The following is a 20,184-nucleotide window of genomic DNA, read 5'->3' on the forward strand; positions in this document are numbered from 1 at the left end:
TAAATGAAGTGATTCGATAATATAGATTTTTAGCTTTAAAACCGATATCAAAGAAAGGCGGAGGGTTCTCAATTAGTCTGAATGTTTTTTTTCTAAATTGTTTGTTAGGTAGGGGAGGTAGGGAGCATTGGGCAGTCGGAGGTTCGGGCAACACCTTGTAAATCGTGGCGTATGAAAGTACTTAATTTTGAATACTGTGGAGGCTAGCTTAGTAACTGGCAACACCGCTCAGGCTAATGTCATTTGCCATTTTGATTAGTTGTCAGTGTCACATGCCGTTGACCGTTTCGTGCGTGAAAAGTAAATATTTTGACGTGATTTCTAAGGAAATAACAAGTAATCTGGGAAAGACGTAAGTTTCTGTATTGTCATATAGTTATGTGTTTGCGGAAAGCTAATATTAACGTATAAATTAAGGTAATACATTAGACTACAAAAATCATATTTGAATTTATTTGTGAAATGAGGGGTGGGGAGCATTGAGCACTAATTTTAGAGGGAGGTTTGGGCATGGCCCAATGCTCCCGCCACAATTGTTTGTTTCGGCAATCCGTTTAAAATGTAGGTTCTGTCCGTTAAAATAAAATTACTTGACGGGTTTAAATTGCGTATAAATATTGAATTTGAATCATCATCCATATGGTATACGTAACTGCTGGGCACAGGCCTCTTCAGACAAGAGGCTTGGGCTGTAGTTCCATGCGGGCCCAGTGCAGATTGGGAACTTCCACACGCACCATTGAATTGCTTCGCGGGTTTGTCCAGGTTCCTCACGATGTTTTTTCTTCACCCAAAGCTCGTGGTAAATTTCAAATGTAATTCCGCACAGAATTCGAAAAACTCAGTGGTGCGAGCCGGGCTTGAACCACGACCCTCTGCTTGAGAGGCGATAGGTCAACCACTAGGCCACAAAGACATCAAAAATGCCAAACCCAAAAATATGGTAATAAGGTTACTTTTGATAAGCCTATCTGGGTTATCCGATATTAGATAAATTTTATTACTGAAGTAAGATATACTGAGTATTGAGTACTAAATCTTTAGTATTTGAGTACTTATAGTTTAAAACAGTTGATTGTTTGTCGATTTTATTGCAAGTTTTTATAGTTACATTATATTATTCAAGTATTTTACCATTAGTGGCGTATTTAATACGTGCCCAACCTCCCATTAAGGTGCCCAAACCACCCGACCATGGAGGTTGATTTTTGACAGTGTTTAGAAAAACTCTTGCAATTTTTGAGACTGATTACATAATTGTATACGTTCTTCGTGATAATTGAAGCCAAATATATGTGCTACTAATATAAATAAAGTAAAAGTTGGTTTTGTTAAAAAATAGCATTTTTATTACGACTTAAGTAAAAAGTGCCCAATGCTCCCCTATCTCCCTACGCGATAGTTAATATATTACCTAATAATTAACTTTGCGTTTTGACCAGATTTTGACATCAAATGCAACGCTCAATCAACGAACAATGGTACAAGTGTGTTGTAAAATATCAATTGCTGTTTTATCTTGGTTGGCTTCTGGAAAGCACAATATCTAATGCGCATGTCACGCTGATGCATGATTTGTATCAAATCGTCGACCAAACAAATTTCTGGTTAAAAATAAAATCATCATTATACCAGGGATACGAGAGAATGGTGTTTTCATGTCAAATACCACAATGTCATATAAGTTATTGTTGTAATTAAGTCGTGGGTTGAATATCTGTGGCTCCAGTGAAAAGGGTACATGTTGAACAAGTTTACAGGAGACGCAAAAAACAGTTACGCCCGAGATGATTCAAACTTACGTTCATTACACTTGTATATTTACATATACTAATAAATGTAGTATGTTAAAGCACTAAAATTAATGCGCTCTTTTTATGGGATGTTATTTTTGCTCTTGATCTATTAGTTTATAAATTAACTACTTGTATCCAAAATAGAAGTATAAAAATAAGTGTAAAAAGGTTCAAGTGGCTATATATATCGCTATTCCACCGTTTTGTATTTTATACGAAGTGAAAAGGGTACGCATCCGGAATGTTTCTTGTAGTACATGTATAATATTATCCACAGAAGACTAGCTTACGAACTAATGGTGTAGAAAATGATTGCATGTTTCAATTTATGCAGTTTCTTTGGACTTAATTACAGACATAACAGACATGTAGCCTTTGGCACGTTTTTTTTTTATTGTGTTTTTAGTTATAAGTAGACTTAAATAATAATGAAAAATTCAAATTCTACTTGTATCCAAGTTGAGTGAATAAAACACACATGAAAGTATTTAAATATCTATTCAAAACGCTATAAATTTTTCAAAAACTCACATGCAACATAAAAATGCCGTTTAAAGAAACTTAAAATTTCTCATCATTAGTATCTAAGTATGTCAAACACACTAGTAGAGGGGATTTTCGCGTCTTCATAGAAGACATACCGTGTGCCATTGATCGTCATCATACGTCTTGTATTGTAGTCAAAATTAGGAAATTCTGCTTTTTTAAAACTGAAAATTGCAGTCTCAGAGATATTAACTTTTGTTTGTCCTCGTTATTTTTTTTGTTGAAGTGGCCCTTTCATTACCTGCTTTCGCTGTTGCTCATTCGAAAATTCCCCCATTTGATCATTACCTAATTGATAGTCTCATGAAAACCCAAATTGAAAACATTTTGAAATTTATCTCAGCGAGCAGGCATGGAACGGCGGCTTAGGACTCGCAAATTTCAAGTGTAGCTTTGCCGGCATTCCTATCTTCGATCCACAGCACGCTAGATCTCGCAGGTAGAATACTCAAGCTCCAGCAGGCATTAACTACGAGATTGCATGCTTGAACGAGGCCGAATGACTCGCTAGCTGGACCGAGTCCAAAATCTCCGTCCAAACCACATAGGCGAAGGGCCTGGAGTACCTACAATAGCCTCCGTCACCCTTATAGCCATTAATAGAACTTTAACAGGCAGGGACCGGACAGACTGTTAGCTGTGTCCAAGCCAGAATCTGGTTACTGCTCCATGTACCTCGCCCAACACTAAACTTTTATCGACCCAGACACTACGCATAGCTGCTGGTCTATCAGCTGGGATCTGCGAAAAGTAACACTGTGTTTCTTGTGGGGCTCCAGTGGACCGTCTCGGCAACATGGCCTTCTTTCCTCAGTGCCGACCGACTTGTCCCGCCACGCCACTCTCAACGACATTCTCAGAAGAGTTTCTTTAGTGCCAAGTTCTCCGCTCTGTAGCCCAGATCGTACGGAGCATGCAAGCGCCCTGACGGAATGTCGTTGATACCCTGGATGACTGGCCGTGCGCTGGGTGGGAGCTACCTGTACAGCACCTGGCGGCGTCCTACCTAACAGCAACTACCAAACGTGCGGGGGCGGTGGTAGACGCCCGGGAACGCCTCAAGGTCACAAAATATAGCTGTCTCGGCGCCCAATATTTCTTTGCTTTCAGCGTCGAGACTCTAGGTCCTTGGGCTAAGGGTGCGCTGGAGCTACACAGGGAGCACAGCAATAGGTTAAGGGAGGCAACAGGCAACCCTCGCGCCGGCAGCTTTCTCGCGCAAAGAAGCAATCGCAGTTCAACGCGGGAATGCTGCCTGCGTGATGGCACCATGCCAAGAAGCCCACCTCTCTTTTTTAATTAAAGTTTTAGTTTTAGATATTTAAATTAAATAATAGTTTTAGTCCTATGGATATTTTGTATTTTCTTAATCATTCTTATTAAATGATTGGTGTCAAGGGATATATCTTAATTAATACCTTAAAATTAATGCAATGTGCCATATTAGTTTAATAATAAAATTGGTGTAAAAGGATATAAATAACTTAATCGCGTAACCGTCAACTGCGCAGCTTGCAAGCGCGTTCTCCCTGCACAAGTCAGCGCACACGATTGTGGCTCATCCGTGAGCGCCGTGGCTCCCCACTCACCCGCTCATTCCTCGCGCAAAGACTTATATCCTTTTCCACCTAAACTTTTTTATATTCGATTTGTGAAACGGGCGCAGCTCGACTTAATCTTATATTTTATTTTATTTTTTTGTGTAAAGAGATTGAACTTAACTTGTATCAATGTAAACTAAATAAATCTGTTCTTGTTTTAGGGGTTCAAGTGTGCTTAGATTTTTTACACCCGCCATATGAAAAAACAGCACGTACAACTAAATTTAGATCATAAATCACAAACAAAACTTTAGTTAATAGAAATACAACTTGACAAGTACCCTCTGTTGCTAACTTTTTGGCAGTTCTACCCTTGACCACCAGAAAACTCCGTTGTTTTAAAGATATCTTAGATCCATTTACACCAATCGATGCGTTATTTTTTTTGTGTTTTGGTCTATATAACTCAATTTGGCCAAATTCAGACTTGTACCTTTTCACTGAGCCACAGATATATAGTATCCTGCATTTTCAAAGATATATTTATTATTCTCAAATGTTTCATTTGCCAAACTGTTTTATTTCCCAACTCTCAATTTTCTACGAAACCAAACATTTTTCTCGGTGTATTTTCTTACGGTTTCATTTTTCTCAGTGTGGATTCTTATGGTTTGGGAGCGTAGGTTCGTATCCTACCGGCTGCGCCATGTTTAATACCGGGAGGACGTAAATCAAACACAGTTGCTAGATTCAGACTGATTAAATATTTTAGAACAGCTGATCTACCCACATGCATTCACAATCATAATGTACCCACACACAGCTTTATGATAGTCCAAAAAAATATTTCATAGAAAATCGTGAATTGGGAAAAGACACATCTGGGAATAATATTTCGTCGAAAAGACAGAACCATGATATCAATAATGATAATATTTATATAACTCTCATTTTTAGTTCTGTTTGCATGACTTTTCTTGCACCTTGTCAAATCGACGTTGTCAAATGTATGCAGTAATAGATAATTTTGTGTGTTGAGTGGGCCAAATTTTGCGCCGCTAAGTATAGCTTAGAATTATTTAATGACTAGCTTTTGCCCGCGGCTTCGCCCGCGTGGAATTTGTTCCCTCGAGAACTGTGCATTTTTCCGGGATAAAAAGTAGCCTATGTCACTCTGGCCCAAATACTATCCTTCATGCCAAAATCAGACTCGTCGCTCCGTTTCGACGTGAAAGACGGATAAACATACAAACACACACACTTTCGCATTTCTAATATTAGTATGGATAGGTAGCTTTGTATGTACGTAGAGTGGGCCAAATTTTGTGCCGCTAAGTTTTGCAGGTGGTAGGACCTTGTGCAAGGTCCGCCCGGATTGCTACCACCATCTTGCTCGCTAATCCTGCCGTGAAGCAGCAGTGCTTGCACTGTTGTGTTTCGGCGTGGAGAGTAAGACAGCCGGTGAAATTACTGGCACTTGAGGTATCCCATCTTAGGCCTCTAGGTTGGCAACGCATTTGCAATATCCCTGGTGTTGTAGATGTTTATGGGCGGTGGTGATCTCTTACCATCAGGAGACCCACTTGCTCGTTTGCCGCCCAGTCGAATAAAAAAAAAAGTGTACCTAGTTTAAAATTATCTAATGATGGCATCCGTATACAGACAAGAAGCGTGAGGTGCTGTCGACATCGAAGGCGATCGTGGCGGCGTCTCACGAGGTCGCGAGGCTCGCGCGCAAGCTCGCTCTGGAGTGCACAGACATGCGGATACGGACCGTGAGTGATCCTGCTTATCCTATTACTCTAATCACATCCGGCGCTCGATGATGGACCTTGTAAACTGTTCATGTAATAAGGTAGTGAAGTGAAATGCTTTTTCTCAAAAATGATCGTAAATGTTGACATTATTCTTTACATATCAGAAGGTGAAGTCCATAGTTTATGGTCAGCTAAAAATTAAAAAGTTAAAAAGATTCTCGAAAATAATAAATTAGCGCGCCTGCAATCAGTGACAATTTTTTTTAAGTTAAAAAGGCCATAGAAATGTTGGCACAAGTCGTATACAGCCAAGTCTAATGGCCGGTACCAGATATTTTGTTGGAACTCCGGGCTTTTTTATTGGGTCTGAAACAGCTTGTGGTGTTTTCGGTAAATACACCTGCAGTTTATTTTTAATGAAAAAAATGGCGAGAAAGCATAAGAAAAAATATTGGAATAAAATTAAATGTTATAATATATTTTGAGAAAAAGTTTATTCTATTTCAGAATTATTCACCATTTTTGAGAAAAGCTTTATATTAGTCTCGGCTGGAATAGCAATTGCTGGCTTCGTATTAGTTAAACGGACTCGCAAGCTCGTCCGTTTAATACTCATACTCAGCCAGCAATTGCCTACTTCCAGGCCACGACAACATAATCTACTAATACTTGTTTTTTCAAGGACAATTAAACTACTCATATGATTAATTTACCGATATTCTATTAGTAATGAATATTTACTAACAAGACGAACCTTTAAAATGAAACTGAAACAATTCAAAATATTCACATTTACAATAAACTTTAAATAAAACCAATCTGTTTGAGTTTTAAAATGAGAAAATTTCGAATTATTTCAGTTTAATTTTAAGTGCGAAGTATGTTTATCCGTTGGACAAGTTTTGCTTAGTTTGGGACTAGGTCAATTGGTGTCAAGTGTCCCATGATATTTACTTATTTAGATATGAGTACATGTTTATTCATAGCCAAGAGAACACAAATGGGACTTATCACGCTAAAATACAAGAGTAATATTTGTTTATTATTATGTATGTATGTAAACTCTTTATTGTACAAAAGAAAAACAAAACACAATTGACAAACTTTGAGATACTTGTACAAAGGCGGTCTTATCCCTTTAAGGGATTTCTACCAGTCAACCTTTGAGTAGATGAGAGGAGTAACCAGTTAGGGTCCGACAAAGAGTGAGTTTAAGAGACAAAAATATTATGATTATAATCTTGTATTAAAATTAGTCGATGTCATGGTATGATCCCTCAAGCCGGGCTCTCCTGCGTTCTTTGTGAATCCGTAACAGATTTTATTATTTTCAGAACCTATTGCAAGTTTGCGACCAAATACCGACCATCAGCGGGCAACTTAAGATGCTGACCACAGTCAAAGGTTCATCGTTGGGACATCAAGGTAACGACATAATCCTCTCGAGTCCTGACTTTTAGGGTTCCGTAGCCAAAATGGCAAAAAACCCTTATAGGAACCCTTCTTTCCATGCCATGTCTGTCTGTCTGTCTGTCCGTCCGCGGCTTTGCTCAGGGACTATCAATGCTAGAAAGCTGTATTTTGGACGAATATATGTAAACTATGCCGACAAAATGGTACAATCATAACTTCAAAAAAAAAATTAGAGTAAGTACCTCCCATAGACGTAAAGTGGGGGTGATTTTTTTTTTCATCCAACCTTGTTGTGTGGGGTATTGTTGGTTAGGTCTTTTCAAACCATTAGGGGGTTGCTAAAACGATTTTTCGATTCAGTGATTTGTTTGCAAAATATTCAACTTGAAAGTGCAAATTTTCATTAACATCGAGCGTCCCCCCCCTTTCTAAAATCTAAACAGGTGGGTAGAAAAATTAAAAAAAATTCAAGATGGTAGTAATTATAGGTATCAAATTAACAAGGAGAACTATAAAGGTTAAGTTTTCTTGAGAATTATTAGTAGTTTAAGAGTAAATAGCAGCCTAAGGTATAAAATATACCTAATATTCCGTACAAAATACGAAATCCCTAGAAAAATATTACTTTTTTTTGGTAATGGCTACGCAACCCTATTTTAGGCGTGTCCGATACGCTCTTGGCCGGTTTTTTTAACAGACATAGTACTTAAGACCTACACGTGTTTGACCTTCTTTGTATTTGGATATTATTTCAAAATTATTTAAATTCTTTATTCAATTAACAATTTGTACTTTATAAAGGACATTCGGTCGTTATTCTCAGTGTTAATTGGTCCTTTATAAAGTACATACGCGAGGGCTTACGAGAATATACAGTCGAGTTCATAAACTTGTGGGCAAAGTTTTGATCAAAAATATCTGAACACGACTATTGTTAACGACGTAGAAGCGATATTTATGATCAAATTTTTGCTCAGAAGTTTATGAACTCGACTGTACAATGCCATAAAAATTAATAAAATAACTAGTCTATTCGCCGAGAATTGACAAGTATTATGATAACTTTGATGTGTTTGTATTAGCTTCTATATCTAAATAGTATCTATCTAGTCTGAAAGACGTCAATTTTAAGCGAAATGACCGCCTATTGTTTACGCTGCATTTTTCCTTTTTTTAACCCCCGACGCAAAAAGAGGGGTGTTATAAGTTTGACCGCTATGTGTGTCTGTATGTGGCACCGTAGCTCTTAAACGGGTGGACCGATTTGAATGTCATTTTTGTAGATACATGAAAGCAGATTTTCTAGCGATGGTTCTTTGATATGTTTCATCGGAATCGGTTTAGCCGTTTTTGAGATATTGGACTTTGAAATGACAAAGTCGGCGGTTTTTCAACTTTTTGTACTGATTTGTGTATGAGTAATGTACCTAACTTTACAACGAAAACAAAAACATGTTGTATATTCTGTTTACTCTTTCTTTTTCCTAGGAACCGAAGAGGACATCGAAGCAATGAACATGCTTGTCGGAAATGCACAGAACCTGATGATGAGTGTAAGTATTCAAATTAGAAAAATTTATCTAACGCCCTGGCATGTTTACTTACTTTGCGTAAAATGAGCTAACTAACGTACCTAATTGGCAGTTTCCTTAGTCCATTTTTTTCCCACCCCGTGTTGTATTAATTTTAAACCTACCTTGACTACTTGCTTTTATTTGACGGTGGACATACGACGCACTAGACAAATAATTTTCAATGTCTTTTTTAGGGTTCCGGAGCCAAAATGTCAAAAACGGAACCCTTATAGTTTCGCCATGTCTGTCTGTCTGTCAGTCCGCGGCTTTGCTCAGGGACTATCAATGCTAGAAAGCTGTAATTTTGCACGGATATATAAGTAAACTATGCCGACAAAATGGTACAATTAAAAATTTAAAACAATTTTTTTTAGGGTACCTCCCATAGACGTAAAGTGGGGGTGATTTTTTTTCTCATTCAACCCTATAGTGTGGGGTATCGTTGGATAGGTCTTTTTAAACCATTAGGGGGTTGCTAAAACGATTTTTCGATTCAGTGATTTGTTTGCGAAATATTCAACTTTAAAGTGCAAATTTTCATTAAAATCGAGCGTCCCCCCCCCTCTAAAATCTAAACCGGGGGGTGGAAAAATTTGAAAAAAATCAGGATGGTAGTAAGTATATCAAACTTTCAAGGAAAACTATAACGGCTAAGTTTGCTTGAGAATTATTAGTAGTTTATGAGTAAATAGCAGCCTAAGGAATAAAATATACCTAAACTTGGAAGATTCCGTATAAAATACGAAATCCTTAGAAAAATATTACTTAATTTTTTCGTAATGGCTACGGAACCCTATTTTGGGCGTGTCCGACACGCTCTTGGCCGGTTTTTTATGTAGGTATTTTACGTTTAGGTTAGATTTATATTAATTGATATGATTCTCTTCTTTTCAATGTTAGTAGGAAATAATAATAATAATTTGGAATATATTATGTCGGTAAGTATATTTTTGTTCCACCGCTCTAAATTAAATTTCTGTTATTTTAGATGCCTGATTTATATGGGTGCTGTCTCTCTTTATGTAGATAGATTAAGCAAAAACGGTATCACAGATATTTTGTCATATAAAATAACATAGTAGTGGATCAGGATCTGATGGGCTACTGCGAAACTCGGAAATCGAAGTTCGTATCGCACCATCCCTTTCACTCGCGTGTTAAATGACATAAGCGGCAGCGGGACGGCAACATACGAGGTTCGAGTTTTGCACTTCGTGGTTATAGGGTCCCTGTTTGCTTCAAAAATTTTGCGTAGAGAAAATTTAACGGAAAACTGGTACATTCTTAATTTTTCAAAATATTCATATTTATTGTGCTCAAAATGAGGGTATACTGAAAGCTAAAATATCACTGGATTGGCGGAGCATTGATCCGCTTGACATCTGTGTCACTAAAGTGACCAAGGAAATTCTTTTAGTTCATCCTGTGTCACGTTTGAGATTGTTTTATACTTGTAACTAAATGATCCAATTTCTGTATATCTCTACCCACTAAATCGACATGACGCTGGCTCATCATCCCAGCCTATATACGTCCTACTGCAGGGCACCGGCCTCCTCTCGGAATGAGAGGGCTTGGGCAGTAGTTCCCACGCGGGCCCAGTGCGGATTGGGAACTTCACACACACCGTTGAATTGCTTCGCAGGTTTGTTGTGCAGGTTTCCTCACGATGTTTTCCTTCACCGTAAAGCTCGTGGTAAATTTCAAATGTAATTCCGCACATGAATTTCGAAAAACTCAAGAGGTGCGAGCCGGGGTTTGAACCCACGATCCTCTGCTTCAGAGGCCATAGGTCAAACCACTCGGCCACCACGGCTCACGCTGGCTCAATTTATAGAAATAGCCAAAGAAAAAAAAAAGATCCAATCTCAAGCAAAATAGACCTCAATGGCGCGATATTTTGTTTGTCAGAAAAGCCTTACAAGTTTAACCTGACAATATTTCCAGATCCAAGACGTGGTGAACGCCGCTGCGGGCGCGTCAGTCAAGATCCGCTCCCAGCGAGGCGGACCGCGCATGCGTTGGGTGCGCAAGAACTATTAATAAATGTCTAGATTCTAATAAGCACGATCCATTGGCGAGTGATACTGTAGGTATACCAGAGAACCATAGATCTAGAGCCAGTGTTTTATACCTCGGGCCGTTGGTGGTATCGGTATGGGTTGCGAAGAACTCTCTCACTGAAACATATCGTAAAAAAATTTTTTTTTTGGTCGCCAGCCAGAAAGTGAACGCTGGTCTTGATATGGTAATTAAGAGAGCTCACATTTTTGGTTTGTTGCTGAAAATTTTAAGTATGGTATAATGAACCACTTTTCCAATGGACCACCCATTTAGTGCAGCATGTCTTCCTGAAACACAAAATAATAGGTATTGATTGGATTGTACTTAACCTGTTTGAAAATGTTGTAATATTATTTTATGCAACTGTATCGTAATAGGGGTCCTTAAAACACGAGTGTCGCCCCCCCGTGCTGTAATGATGTATGAAATCTCATTACGATACAGCCGTGTTCATAATAGAATCCAATGTCGTAATGCTGGTCATTACCTATGGTTTTTGAACGCATACTTAATTGAGGATTTACTATATGGGTGTAGATAGCAATGAAACAGTGTTAAAACTGGCAAAGAGCATCCTAAACCAATGGAGCCAAGAACTCATATAGAAAATAAAGACACATACCTAACTATATTTAACTCATAAATCACTTCAAAGTATGGTAACGCAAAGTGAATACACCTATTTCTATTATTCTATAGTGGGTATCAGGAAATCATAAAGGCATAAGCTGTATAAAATTCTCCGTAAAATTTTTCATTACATTTCTTAGGACTTAAGACAACATGAATTTATGTAGTGATGTTGCTTAGTGCACTGTATGTATGTAAGTGAGGACCATTGATAATATCAAAAATGTGATATTAAGAAATAATAAGTAAGATCTTACTATACAATCGTTTTTTGTTCCAAATGTGATTTCTATGATAAGTTAATTACTGTGCAACATCACAGGGTTCGGTAGGTACGTAGAAAAATCTTGCCGCAAGTATTTTTCTCATATTTATTTTTGTATCTTTAGTAAAAAAAATACACTCAATTTTGGTTACATAATTATTAAAAGGAGTGCCATAGAAAAAAAATTACAAATAGGCTCAAGTAAGTCAAATGGAATTTCGATTAAATAACAGATAGGTACGTGTACGTGTCTACATTATCCTGCCTTCGAGCTTCGGCAGGACAAGGGCATAATTCCACTTTTTGTAAATTTACTCATTTTTTGATTTTTAGACAATTAGGTTACCTATGTCCATAGTACAAAGGGCACGAGATGCAGAATCTTACACTTACAGTAACTTTACTTACCTATAGTAATGTTTGTAGTAATTTCAGCTGTTGCCTACGTGCATAACTATCATTATGTCTTTATTTTATATCTTCCGAGATTTTAGTATAAGTTCGCGAAAAGTGGTGAAAAAACGAACATAATTTTAATGAGTGCAAAACTACATGAAGATACGGGCATAAGAACTAGGTTCGTTTCGCTGTCTTCCAACAAAATAGTTAAATTTTAACCTTGATGGTAGGAAGTAGTTATGTTCTGTTGTAAAATTATGAAGGACCAAAGATATATTTATGTGCCATTGATGGATTATAATAAAGATTTTATATTTTATTGAAGTTAGGTTTTATTTTTTATGTGATACCTTGTTATTCTATACGTAATCTAATAAATAACAATAATGGTCTGATCGTTATGAAAAATAAAATCATGCGCCAAAGTTTTTCGGAAATAAATTACGTATATTTTTTTCTTTTTAGATCAGAGGCCGTATCGCCTAGCGTTTCTGACGCCCGCGATCGCAATCAATTGACAGTTTTTGTATGCGAAATCTGTCATTTGATTGCCATCGCGAACGTGTTAAACATTAGGAAATAGGGCGACAGGGCTAACGGAAAGGAGCTAATTTAAATAAGTGTTATAAGAGTTTCATTTCAATAACCGCAGTCTTGTGAAAACTTATAGCGTTTTAAAAAGATCCCAGCAGTTATGTGAGCTATAGAGAATTATAGCTCATGTGACTTTCCTTCGAGGCTGAAACATTTGAAATACCTACTTAGCTTTTTAGGACAAACTTTTTTTACTGGCTTGGCTCTAGATAATAATGTCGGGTTCGCCCTTACCTAGGCAAAAACCAACGCCCAAATCCGTTTTTGCCTCAAAATCGTATTCTTCTCTTTCATTCCTTGTTACTGAAAGTGTTGAAGGATTGTAAACCTAATAGATGTAGATGGGTGGGTTGCAGGTGGTAGGACCTTGTGCAAGGTCCGCTCGGATTGCTGCCACCATCTTGCTCGCTAATCCTGCCGTGAAGCAGCAGTGCTTGCACTGTTGTGTTTCGGCGTGGAGAGTAAGACAGCCGGTGAAATTACTTGCACTTGAGGTATCCCATCTTAGGCCCCTAGGTTGGCAACGCATCTGCAATACCCCTGGTGTTGCAGATGTTTATGGGCGGTGGTGATCTCTTACCATCAGGGGACCCACTTGCTCGTTTGCCATCCAGGCTCTGGTAGGGTAGGTTTTCTGAATGGACTAGGTAAACAATAAGAAAAGACAAACATAATAACATATTTTTTTATTCTAATACGATGTCGAGCATGGTGGTTATTCACTTTACAATTTCAATACCTTGAAATGGTAAGACAATTTATAAATAAGGAAATTTATGAACGACATTTCACGGGGTGGAGAAAAAGTGGCACTACGAAACTTGTTTCTGATTGGATTGTTGTTTCACCGGATTTAGTTTCATCGTATTCTGACTTCACTGAATTTTAGTGGCGATAATCACGTTACAAATTTAATTAGAAACTCAGTTTGCAAAAAAGAATCACACGAAAATGAATTCGATGAAGTAAAAATATCCACTGCGAAACTAATAATAAATTTTAACCTTTCACATAAACATTTTCTCCCCATTCTTTCTCTACTCCGTGATTAACTAATAATTATACAAGTATTAAATCTAATGGAATGACTGAATGTACATTTAAGTCTAGTATTTGGTGTTAGCACTAGAGTATTTGGCATGTTGGATCACAGATACGTTGGCGCAGCAGCTTACTTTCGTCTATTTGCCTGCGAACAAAACACAAAATGTTAAAAACATCAACAAACTCCATCTAGTGAATTGAAAACTACTGTCCCTATTAAAGGTAGAAAGTGTGTGTGACATTTATAAAATGTACTCATTTTACGAAAGCTTCCCACATGCCACCAAAATGTGCACATTTAGCGTCTGTTCCATGACCATTTTTTTTCTTCGACCCATAGTCACTACACAATGATCGGAACCGTTGACAATTCTGCTCATTAAAATAACTTTCCTAATTCGTGAAAAGCATTACATTCTTAGGGACTAAAACACGAACTTACCACCTCCTTCCGGCTTTTGTTGACGCAAATGGAGCGTACGCGGAACGGATCAACGTATCCGCAGGTGCAGTCCTGGACGAGGGTCTGCGACAGGAGCTTATGGCTGATGGCGATGGACGCTGTCTGCAGGAACTGCTTCTGCTGCGCCGGGTTCGCCAGGTAGTTGGTGGATGACAGAACTAGGCCCTCAGTCTAAAAAGTAAGGTCAAGGTTATGAAGGTTACCAAATTTTGGTTACGTTGCTTAACATGTGAAGCCAAACATTTGTGAGACCGATTCGCTATGTGTGTACGTCTGTCTACGAGTAACTTTCTGTTAGTTGTATGGGACTTTAAAAAATTCGTTAGTTGCAAGTCTGCTAATTATTCGATGTAAAGACTGCAGGTGCTGTATTGTTAGGTGTTTAGTGACAATTTGTTTTTTTTTAAGATACAGTTAAATGTGTATTCTAAACACATGAAGTTCAACGAAAACCCCATGTGATCGAGAAATTGCTTTTGTTTAAATTAAGGATTAAGTAATAAAGACTAGAGGGAATCAACAAAATACACGGATAGATGAGAAAGTAAAAGAAAAAGTTTTGAATACTCACAGATTCAGTGAAGTCGATGCACGAGTCTTGACGGATGGAGAGGCTCTGACGGAGCTGTTCTGATGCAGCGGTGTGCTTCTTGTCTCCCACTAACAGGACATAGTCCTTGGTCCAGCCTGCGTCAGGAGAAAATGGTTACACAACAGGATCAAATGCAGATATAATTTATGCGCACCAAGATGAACATTATCGTTGGTACTTTTGAGTGGATGATAGGAATATGGAGGCAGAGATCTACAAGGAATGGTTTATCATTCATATTTTGGAACAAATATATCAAAAGTACAAACTGAGACATGGATACACAGAAAAAGCAGAAAAAGAGACCAGCACTGGGAATCGAACCCAGGTCCTCAGCAATCCGTGCTGCGTGCTATAACCCCTACACCACTGCTGGACAGGAATCTAGACACGATTTTTTCCTATGCATCCATATCTCGGGTTGCTTATTTGTACTATGCTACTTAAGCAGAAGCACTAGCACTAGCGTATTTTCGATATGGTTTCACGGGATACCCGTAAAAGTAACAAATTTGGAGTTGAAATAAAGAATACAAAAAGACTCCAAAAAAACAATCATAAATATTATACAGCTTGTGATAATAAACCATCTATTTAATTTTGCTTCAAACATCTAAAACTCGCTTGCGTTTAATAAATATTGAACACTACGAAGTAGAGGCGTTACCAATTTGCCAATGCAACCTCAATGCAGAAGGTTTGAAGATGTTTATGTATCAAACCTTTGCATTAGAGATTTGGGATGTCAGCGAAACTCACCAACAACTTGAGCGGGGCTCTTTCCACCTCCGATGTTCAGATCCTCAGAAACGGTGATCAAGGTGTGTGTGTAAGCATTCTCCTCAAAGATCTCGCTGAACGCCTGGCTTCGCAGATACTCTACCTGCAAAAGGATAACCGATTAGAAAAACAGCAATAACACAATGATGATTATAATGAAAAACGCGTCAAGGAGCTGGAATGAGGGCTATCGCGAATGAATTCGCCACTAAAGGTGCTAGTGTAGCGTGAGGTCTCCGAAATGTCAAATCTCATAGTTTTTGGGTGAGCTACGCGGGTTTATTTATAATTAGAATAATATTGTGAATATTTTGCAATATCTGAAATTAATTATGGCAAATATGCGTTCCGGGGCAATGAATGTCTGTGTTTTGAGACAGTTTTGTGTATCGGAAACCTTAGTCCTCCCTTTTTTCCGAACAAAACGGGGACTATGCAACACTGTGGCATGCTCGATATTTTTATGGTACGGTTTTAAGGTGTATTAAATATGATTTTAATCTAAACTTTGTTTTCACGCCCGTAATAACAGACTTTGAAAGCCATACTTAAAAACCTCACGCAACAGTGCGCCATCTAGTGAGACAAAAAACGATAGCCCTCATTGCGCCAGAAAATTCTGACAAGAGTACAAAAGTGATCAATGGTTAAATTTTTGAAAATAGAAGTTTGGAGAACAAAAAAGGTTTAAGAATCCATCAATTTAATTAAATTCAATCCGTTCACCCTTATTTAAGTAGTTAGTATTCGTATTCCAATGGTTTGCATGAAGCGGTTCGCTTTATCTTTCATAATGCGAACTGCTAAGAAGGCTAGAGTGAATAGTTACTGAACCAGTGAGGCACACCTTTGACCTCATCTGTACTTATCATCAGGTATGACAAGGGTCAATCACCTTCAAAATATTTTTCTAGGTCTAGAAAGTGACATGAGCTTCTATGGGTGTGTAGATGAAAAACAGGGTCGGTTTTTCCATGACGGTATTATCCGAGCCGGTAAAGAGTGTCACCTATCAAAACGATCGAGTCAAAGAGACATAAAGTAAATTCTTTTTAATTTATTTTTATTTTGGACTATGGAACAACCCGTAACCGACCGGACTGTCGTAATTCGTCGGTAAAGAAAACTCTTTCATTTTTAAAAAAGTTGATGCTACTTAAAATCTGATATTTTTTTCTGTTAATAAGAAAGGTCATTCCTATCGATAAAAAAAGTTTCAAGTGTTTCTAAATTCTTCATCCATTCCCCATTGTCGTCAACCTCACCCATACATTACCATGGGTTTCAATCCTCCTCTTTTCGAAGTCTGTTAAAAATAGTGATAAACTATCCTGGTCACCGGATATTAAGCGTAAGTGTTCATTTTATTTTTAAGTTTGCTTTAGGTATTTTTGTACTTACCAAGAAGAATTGCGGGGAGCACACTTCGCCAACAACGTTGATGGCGTGCTTCACAGCGCCAGGCCGCAGCGGCAGCTCCAACACCGAGTGGTAGCCGGCGACCACATTCGTCAGACCTTCACAATTATAACATTGGTTTAGCATACAGCGAGTACTTATGTAATCAGAACGGCAGTGGGACAATGGACTTCAAAATGCTTCAAACAGACAACAGCTTTCGAACCGAGCATGCTTTCGTACTAATTTGGTGAGCGTCTTTTCTTATACAGAATCAGATATTAAAGAGTGAAGGTACTGTTAAAGAAACTCAATTGCGTAGGTACTAAGGTGATTCCATGCTACTGATAATATCATATTGACATTCCATACAATACATCCATCCATACAAATCATAGCAAAATTGATTATGAAAAGGTCACCCTGGTACACAGGATTAAATTTCCTTGACTGTAATTTATTGGATGACAATGGCAAGCAATTTTAAAGTCAAATTAGAGAAGAAATATTCGACAGGAATGAAAGAAATATTCAAAATGCAATGGTTACAAAAATTACAATCATAGAGTTCTCTTTTATTTGCAAAAAGCTTTTTAATTACCTACCTATGTATTTTAATATATAAAACATATTAGAACTTACCGAAAATACGTTTGAGGTGTTCGATTTCATCGTAGAATGACAGAAGATGGTCGAGCTTTTCGTAGCCGGTATGGATGGAGCGTTTCTTGCCGATGCGGGACTCATCATCGAACTGGAGCTTCGGGTTCTTCAGCTTTACTATAAACATCATCATTAAGACCGTTAATATTATTAATGATAAAAAAATGAAACAAAATAAAATTTGAATTAAATTAGTTCTCCGCTAGGTACAGTCAGTATTTATTAACATAAAAATAACTAACTTAAGACAACTTGACCAAAAATGTATAAGTACATAAAATTATATAAAGTAACTTCGTCCGAAAGATCTGTGTATGGCAGGGTTCTCACAACGGGGTAGGTAGCGACCACATCCTTCCACAATACGATCCTGGCATAGAACTCTTGCTTCCTCTACATTCATCAATCTTTTCATGCATGCACGTCAGTTTAGAGTACTCCTGAACCAACCATTCTCCTGAACCGACATATGATCATGTACGTTCGTCTAAGCCTTCTTCTTCTAACGTTCCCATTCACGCTCGTCTTATAGATCTGCCTAGTAAATCTGTTTCCATTCAGAAAGGGAAGAGTTGTTCTCACAACTCTGGCGGTATTGCCCCTTTTGACTACAAGTGCGATCCGTTGGGATAAGTGGGCGCCAGCTCTTTGATCCATTAGATTAGGTTATTAAATTAGTTAGGTTAAGCTAGGTAGGTTGGTTGTTCTATCATTTTTTATATTTAGTTACAGTAGCATCTTTCAATACTCACAGTCAGTATCGTAGAGGATGGGGTAAGGCATCTTCGGCGTAATGCCGACCAGGTAGATTTTGATGTCATCAATGTGCTTGCTCTTAAGAGTGTCAATCAGCTGGGAGACCAGAGGCACTGCCAACTTTCTGTAGCCTTCTTCTGTTGGCTGTTGAAAAAATAAATAAATAATTATAATTATACTTTCTGCTACGGAAAAGGAACGTATTTCATCAAAATTTTGTGAATCAATTCTCCAAAAACATTATAATATGTCATGAAGTTTATTCTTGTATAGTTATTTACAAATAACACTCATCTGGTATGCCATTAAAAGACCGAGAGTCATTAAATTCAAGAGGAGGGCCATTTGTCTAGCTGTCGCAATCTATAGGGTTATTTACCAAACTCTTACTAACCTTAGTAGTCTCAAAGGTGACAATGATATCAGCCTGTTTCTGGGGCAGCTTCAGCTCATAGGACTCTCCAAGCTTCTTGGGCTTGTCGGTGTCCGTGCACTGGACGCAGGCAGCAGGCAGGACCGCTGGAAGCAGGCCGGTGAGCGCCAGGGCTGCGTAGCCGCGGGCCAGATCGCAAGCCTGCTGGAGTGCGTTGGCGGAGTCGCCGGTGACAGCGTGGATGCAAGCTTGTCTGTGGGTGGAAGGGGGAATTTAGAAATATTGTTAGCTTGGTTGCTATGTGGTAGCCAAGTGGCTTGACATATTATAGACTCTCAAGGAATTAACAAGGAGTAGAGAATGTTGAAACTCTGGCTCACATATCTGAGTTTTACTGAATTTATGTGCGAAATTACATTTAAACATTGCCAAGAGTATCAAGGTGAAGAACATAGTAAGAAACAGACACCAGCAAAGTAAGATAATTATTGTGAATTTCTCAACTTGCACTAAGTCTACCTGAAATTATAGTCCAAAATTGTCTTCGGTTTAGAAGCCTTAGTCTAACACACCTTGAATTACAATCCTTTTCAACACTTCTTTCTAGCACACGGTATAAGACGATGTTAGAAAGAGATGGCGAATCCAATCGCGAACGTCAGCATGTTAGATTATACGGCCTCGGTTTACTGTTGAATACCATCCCATTGTCAAAGCTTACCTGAATGGCGAGATATCCAGCACAAGACTCAGTGGTCGCAGAGGCGAAGCTCCTCCGAACACTGTCTCGCAGGCAGCGGGCAGTGCGGCGTGGTGCTGGTGGGCCGAGTGCTCAGGAGTCTTGGCCGGAGGGCAGCTGCCGGCGAGTTTGTAGGCGTTGCCGAATTCGCTCTCGGAGGTGGAGATCTAAAAGAAGATGGTCATCATCAAGAGGATTTTTGAGGCTTCTCTTTTAGAATGATTTTGGGAGATTTTATTATTGTACCTACTCATCATCATCGTCTCTGGTTTATAAACATCCCACTACGTTACGGGCCATAGAAGACGGGTTTGTTTGTTTAAATAGCCCTTATACCAAAAAAGAAGCAGTAAAACACTCCATAGAATATTTTACTTGTGAATTTCATCGTCAGTATGAAATTTTAGATTAATTTAGAATGGGTTATTCATTATCGCTAATCCATATTGCAGGACTTCTTATCCTCAGAGAATTACGGAATATCTCCTCTTATTTCTTGTTCATGTCCTGAAAATAGCTCCTATGCAAAATCCATTTCCAAAAGTTTAAACTGAGCTTTGAAAAATTCAAATCAATTAAACGACTTAGTTTATTTTCAACATCTATGGTCCTTCAAGCCAGATGGGGTGAAATAAAGTGTTTACCTTTCCGTTGGGAAGCCTAAAGTCGTCATAAGGTTCATTGTTTCCATCGCCGAGCAGACCACGCAGTTTGCCCAGGTAGAAGCCGGAAACTTCGAAGTAGCACACCTGTGTGAAAATAAGAAAGAAAGATTACAATTTAGCTTTTTTTTCTTC

General features: G+C 38.3%; 2 protein-coding genes across 3 annotated transcripts in view; one reads left to right on the forward strand and one right to left on the reverse strand.

Moving 5' to 3' along the window:
- The window catches only part of LOC141438851 (vinculin-like), a gene marked incomplete in the record, with an annotated part of 28,367 nt that extends 16,058 nt beyond the window's left edge, over window positions 1-12,309 (forward strand). Inside the window, 4 exon segments of the mRNA XM_074102879.1 lie at window positions 5,546-5,658; window positions 6,975-7,065; window positions 8,542-8,606; window positions 10,575-12,309. Of these exon segments, the coding sequence (XP_073958980.1) occupies window positions 5,546-5,658; window positions 6,975-7,065; window positions 8,542-8,606; window positions 10,575-10,670 (365 nt within the window).
- A 941-nt stretch (window positions 12,310-13,250) lies between these two features.
- Window positions 13,251-20,184, reverse strand: part of apolpp (retinoid- and fatty-acid binding glycoprotein apolipophorin) — a 39,831-nt gene continuing 32,897 nt past the window's right edge. For both annotated transcript variants that reach the window (XM_074102871.1, XM_074102870.1), the window contains exons 44-53: window positions 20,032-20,136; window positions 19,370-19,554; window positions 18,670-18,901; window positions 18,272-18,419; window positions 17,499-17,636; window positions 16,860-16,975; window positions 15,438-15,561; window positions 14,658-14,773; window positions 14,066-14,257; window positions 13,251-13,768 (exon numbers count right to left, since the gene is read on the reverse strand). In XM_074102871.1, the coding sequence (XP_073958972.1) occupies window positions 13,751-13,768; window positions 14,066-14,257; window positions 14,658-14,773; window positions 15,438-15,561; window positions 16,860-16,975; window positions 17,499-17,636; window positions 18,272-18,419; window positions 18,670-18,901; window positions 19,370-19,554; window positions 20,032-20,136 (1,374 nt within the window). In that variant the 3' untranslated portion in view covers window positions 13,251-13,750. The remainder of the gene's footprint in view (window positions 13,769-14,065; window positions 14,258-14,657; window positions 14,774-15,437; window positions 15,562-16,859; window positions 16,976-17,498; window positions 17,637-18,271; window positions 18,420-18,669; window positions 18,902-19,369; window positions 19,555-20,031; window positions 20,137-20,184) is intronic.

The sequence above is a fragment of the Choristoneura fumiferana genome, chromosome 19, assembly GCF_025370935.1.
Source record: "Choristoneura fumiferana chromosome 19, NRCan_CFum_1, whole genome shotgun sequence".
NCBI classification, from domain to species: Eukaryota; Metazoa; Arthropoda; class Insecta; order Lepidoptera; family Tortricidae; genus Choristoneura; species Choristoneura fumiferana.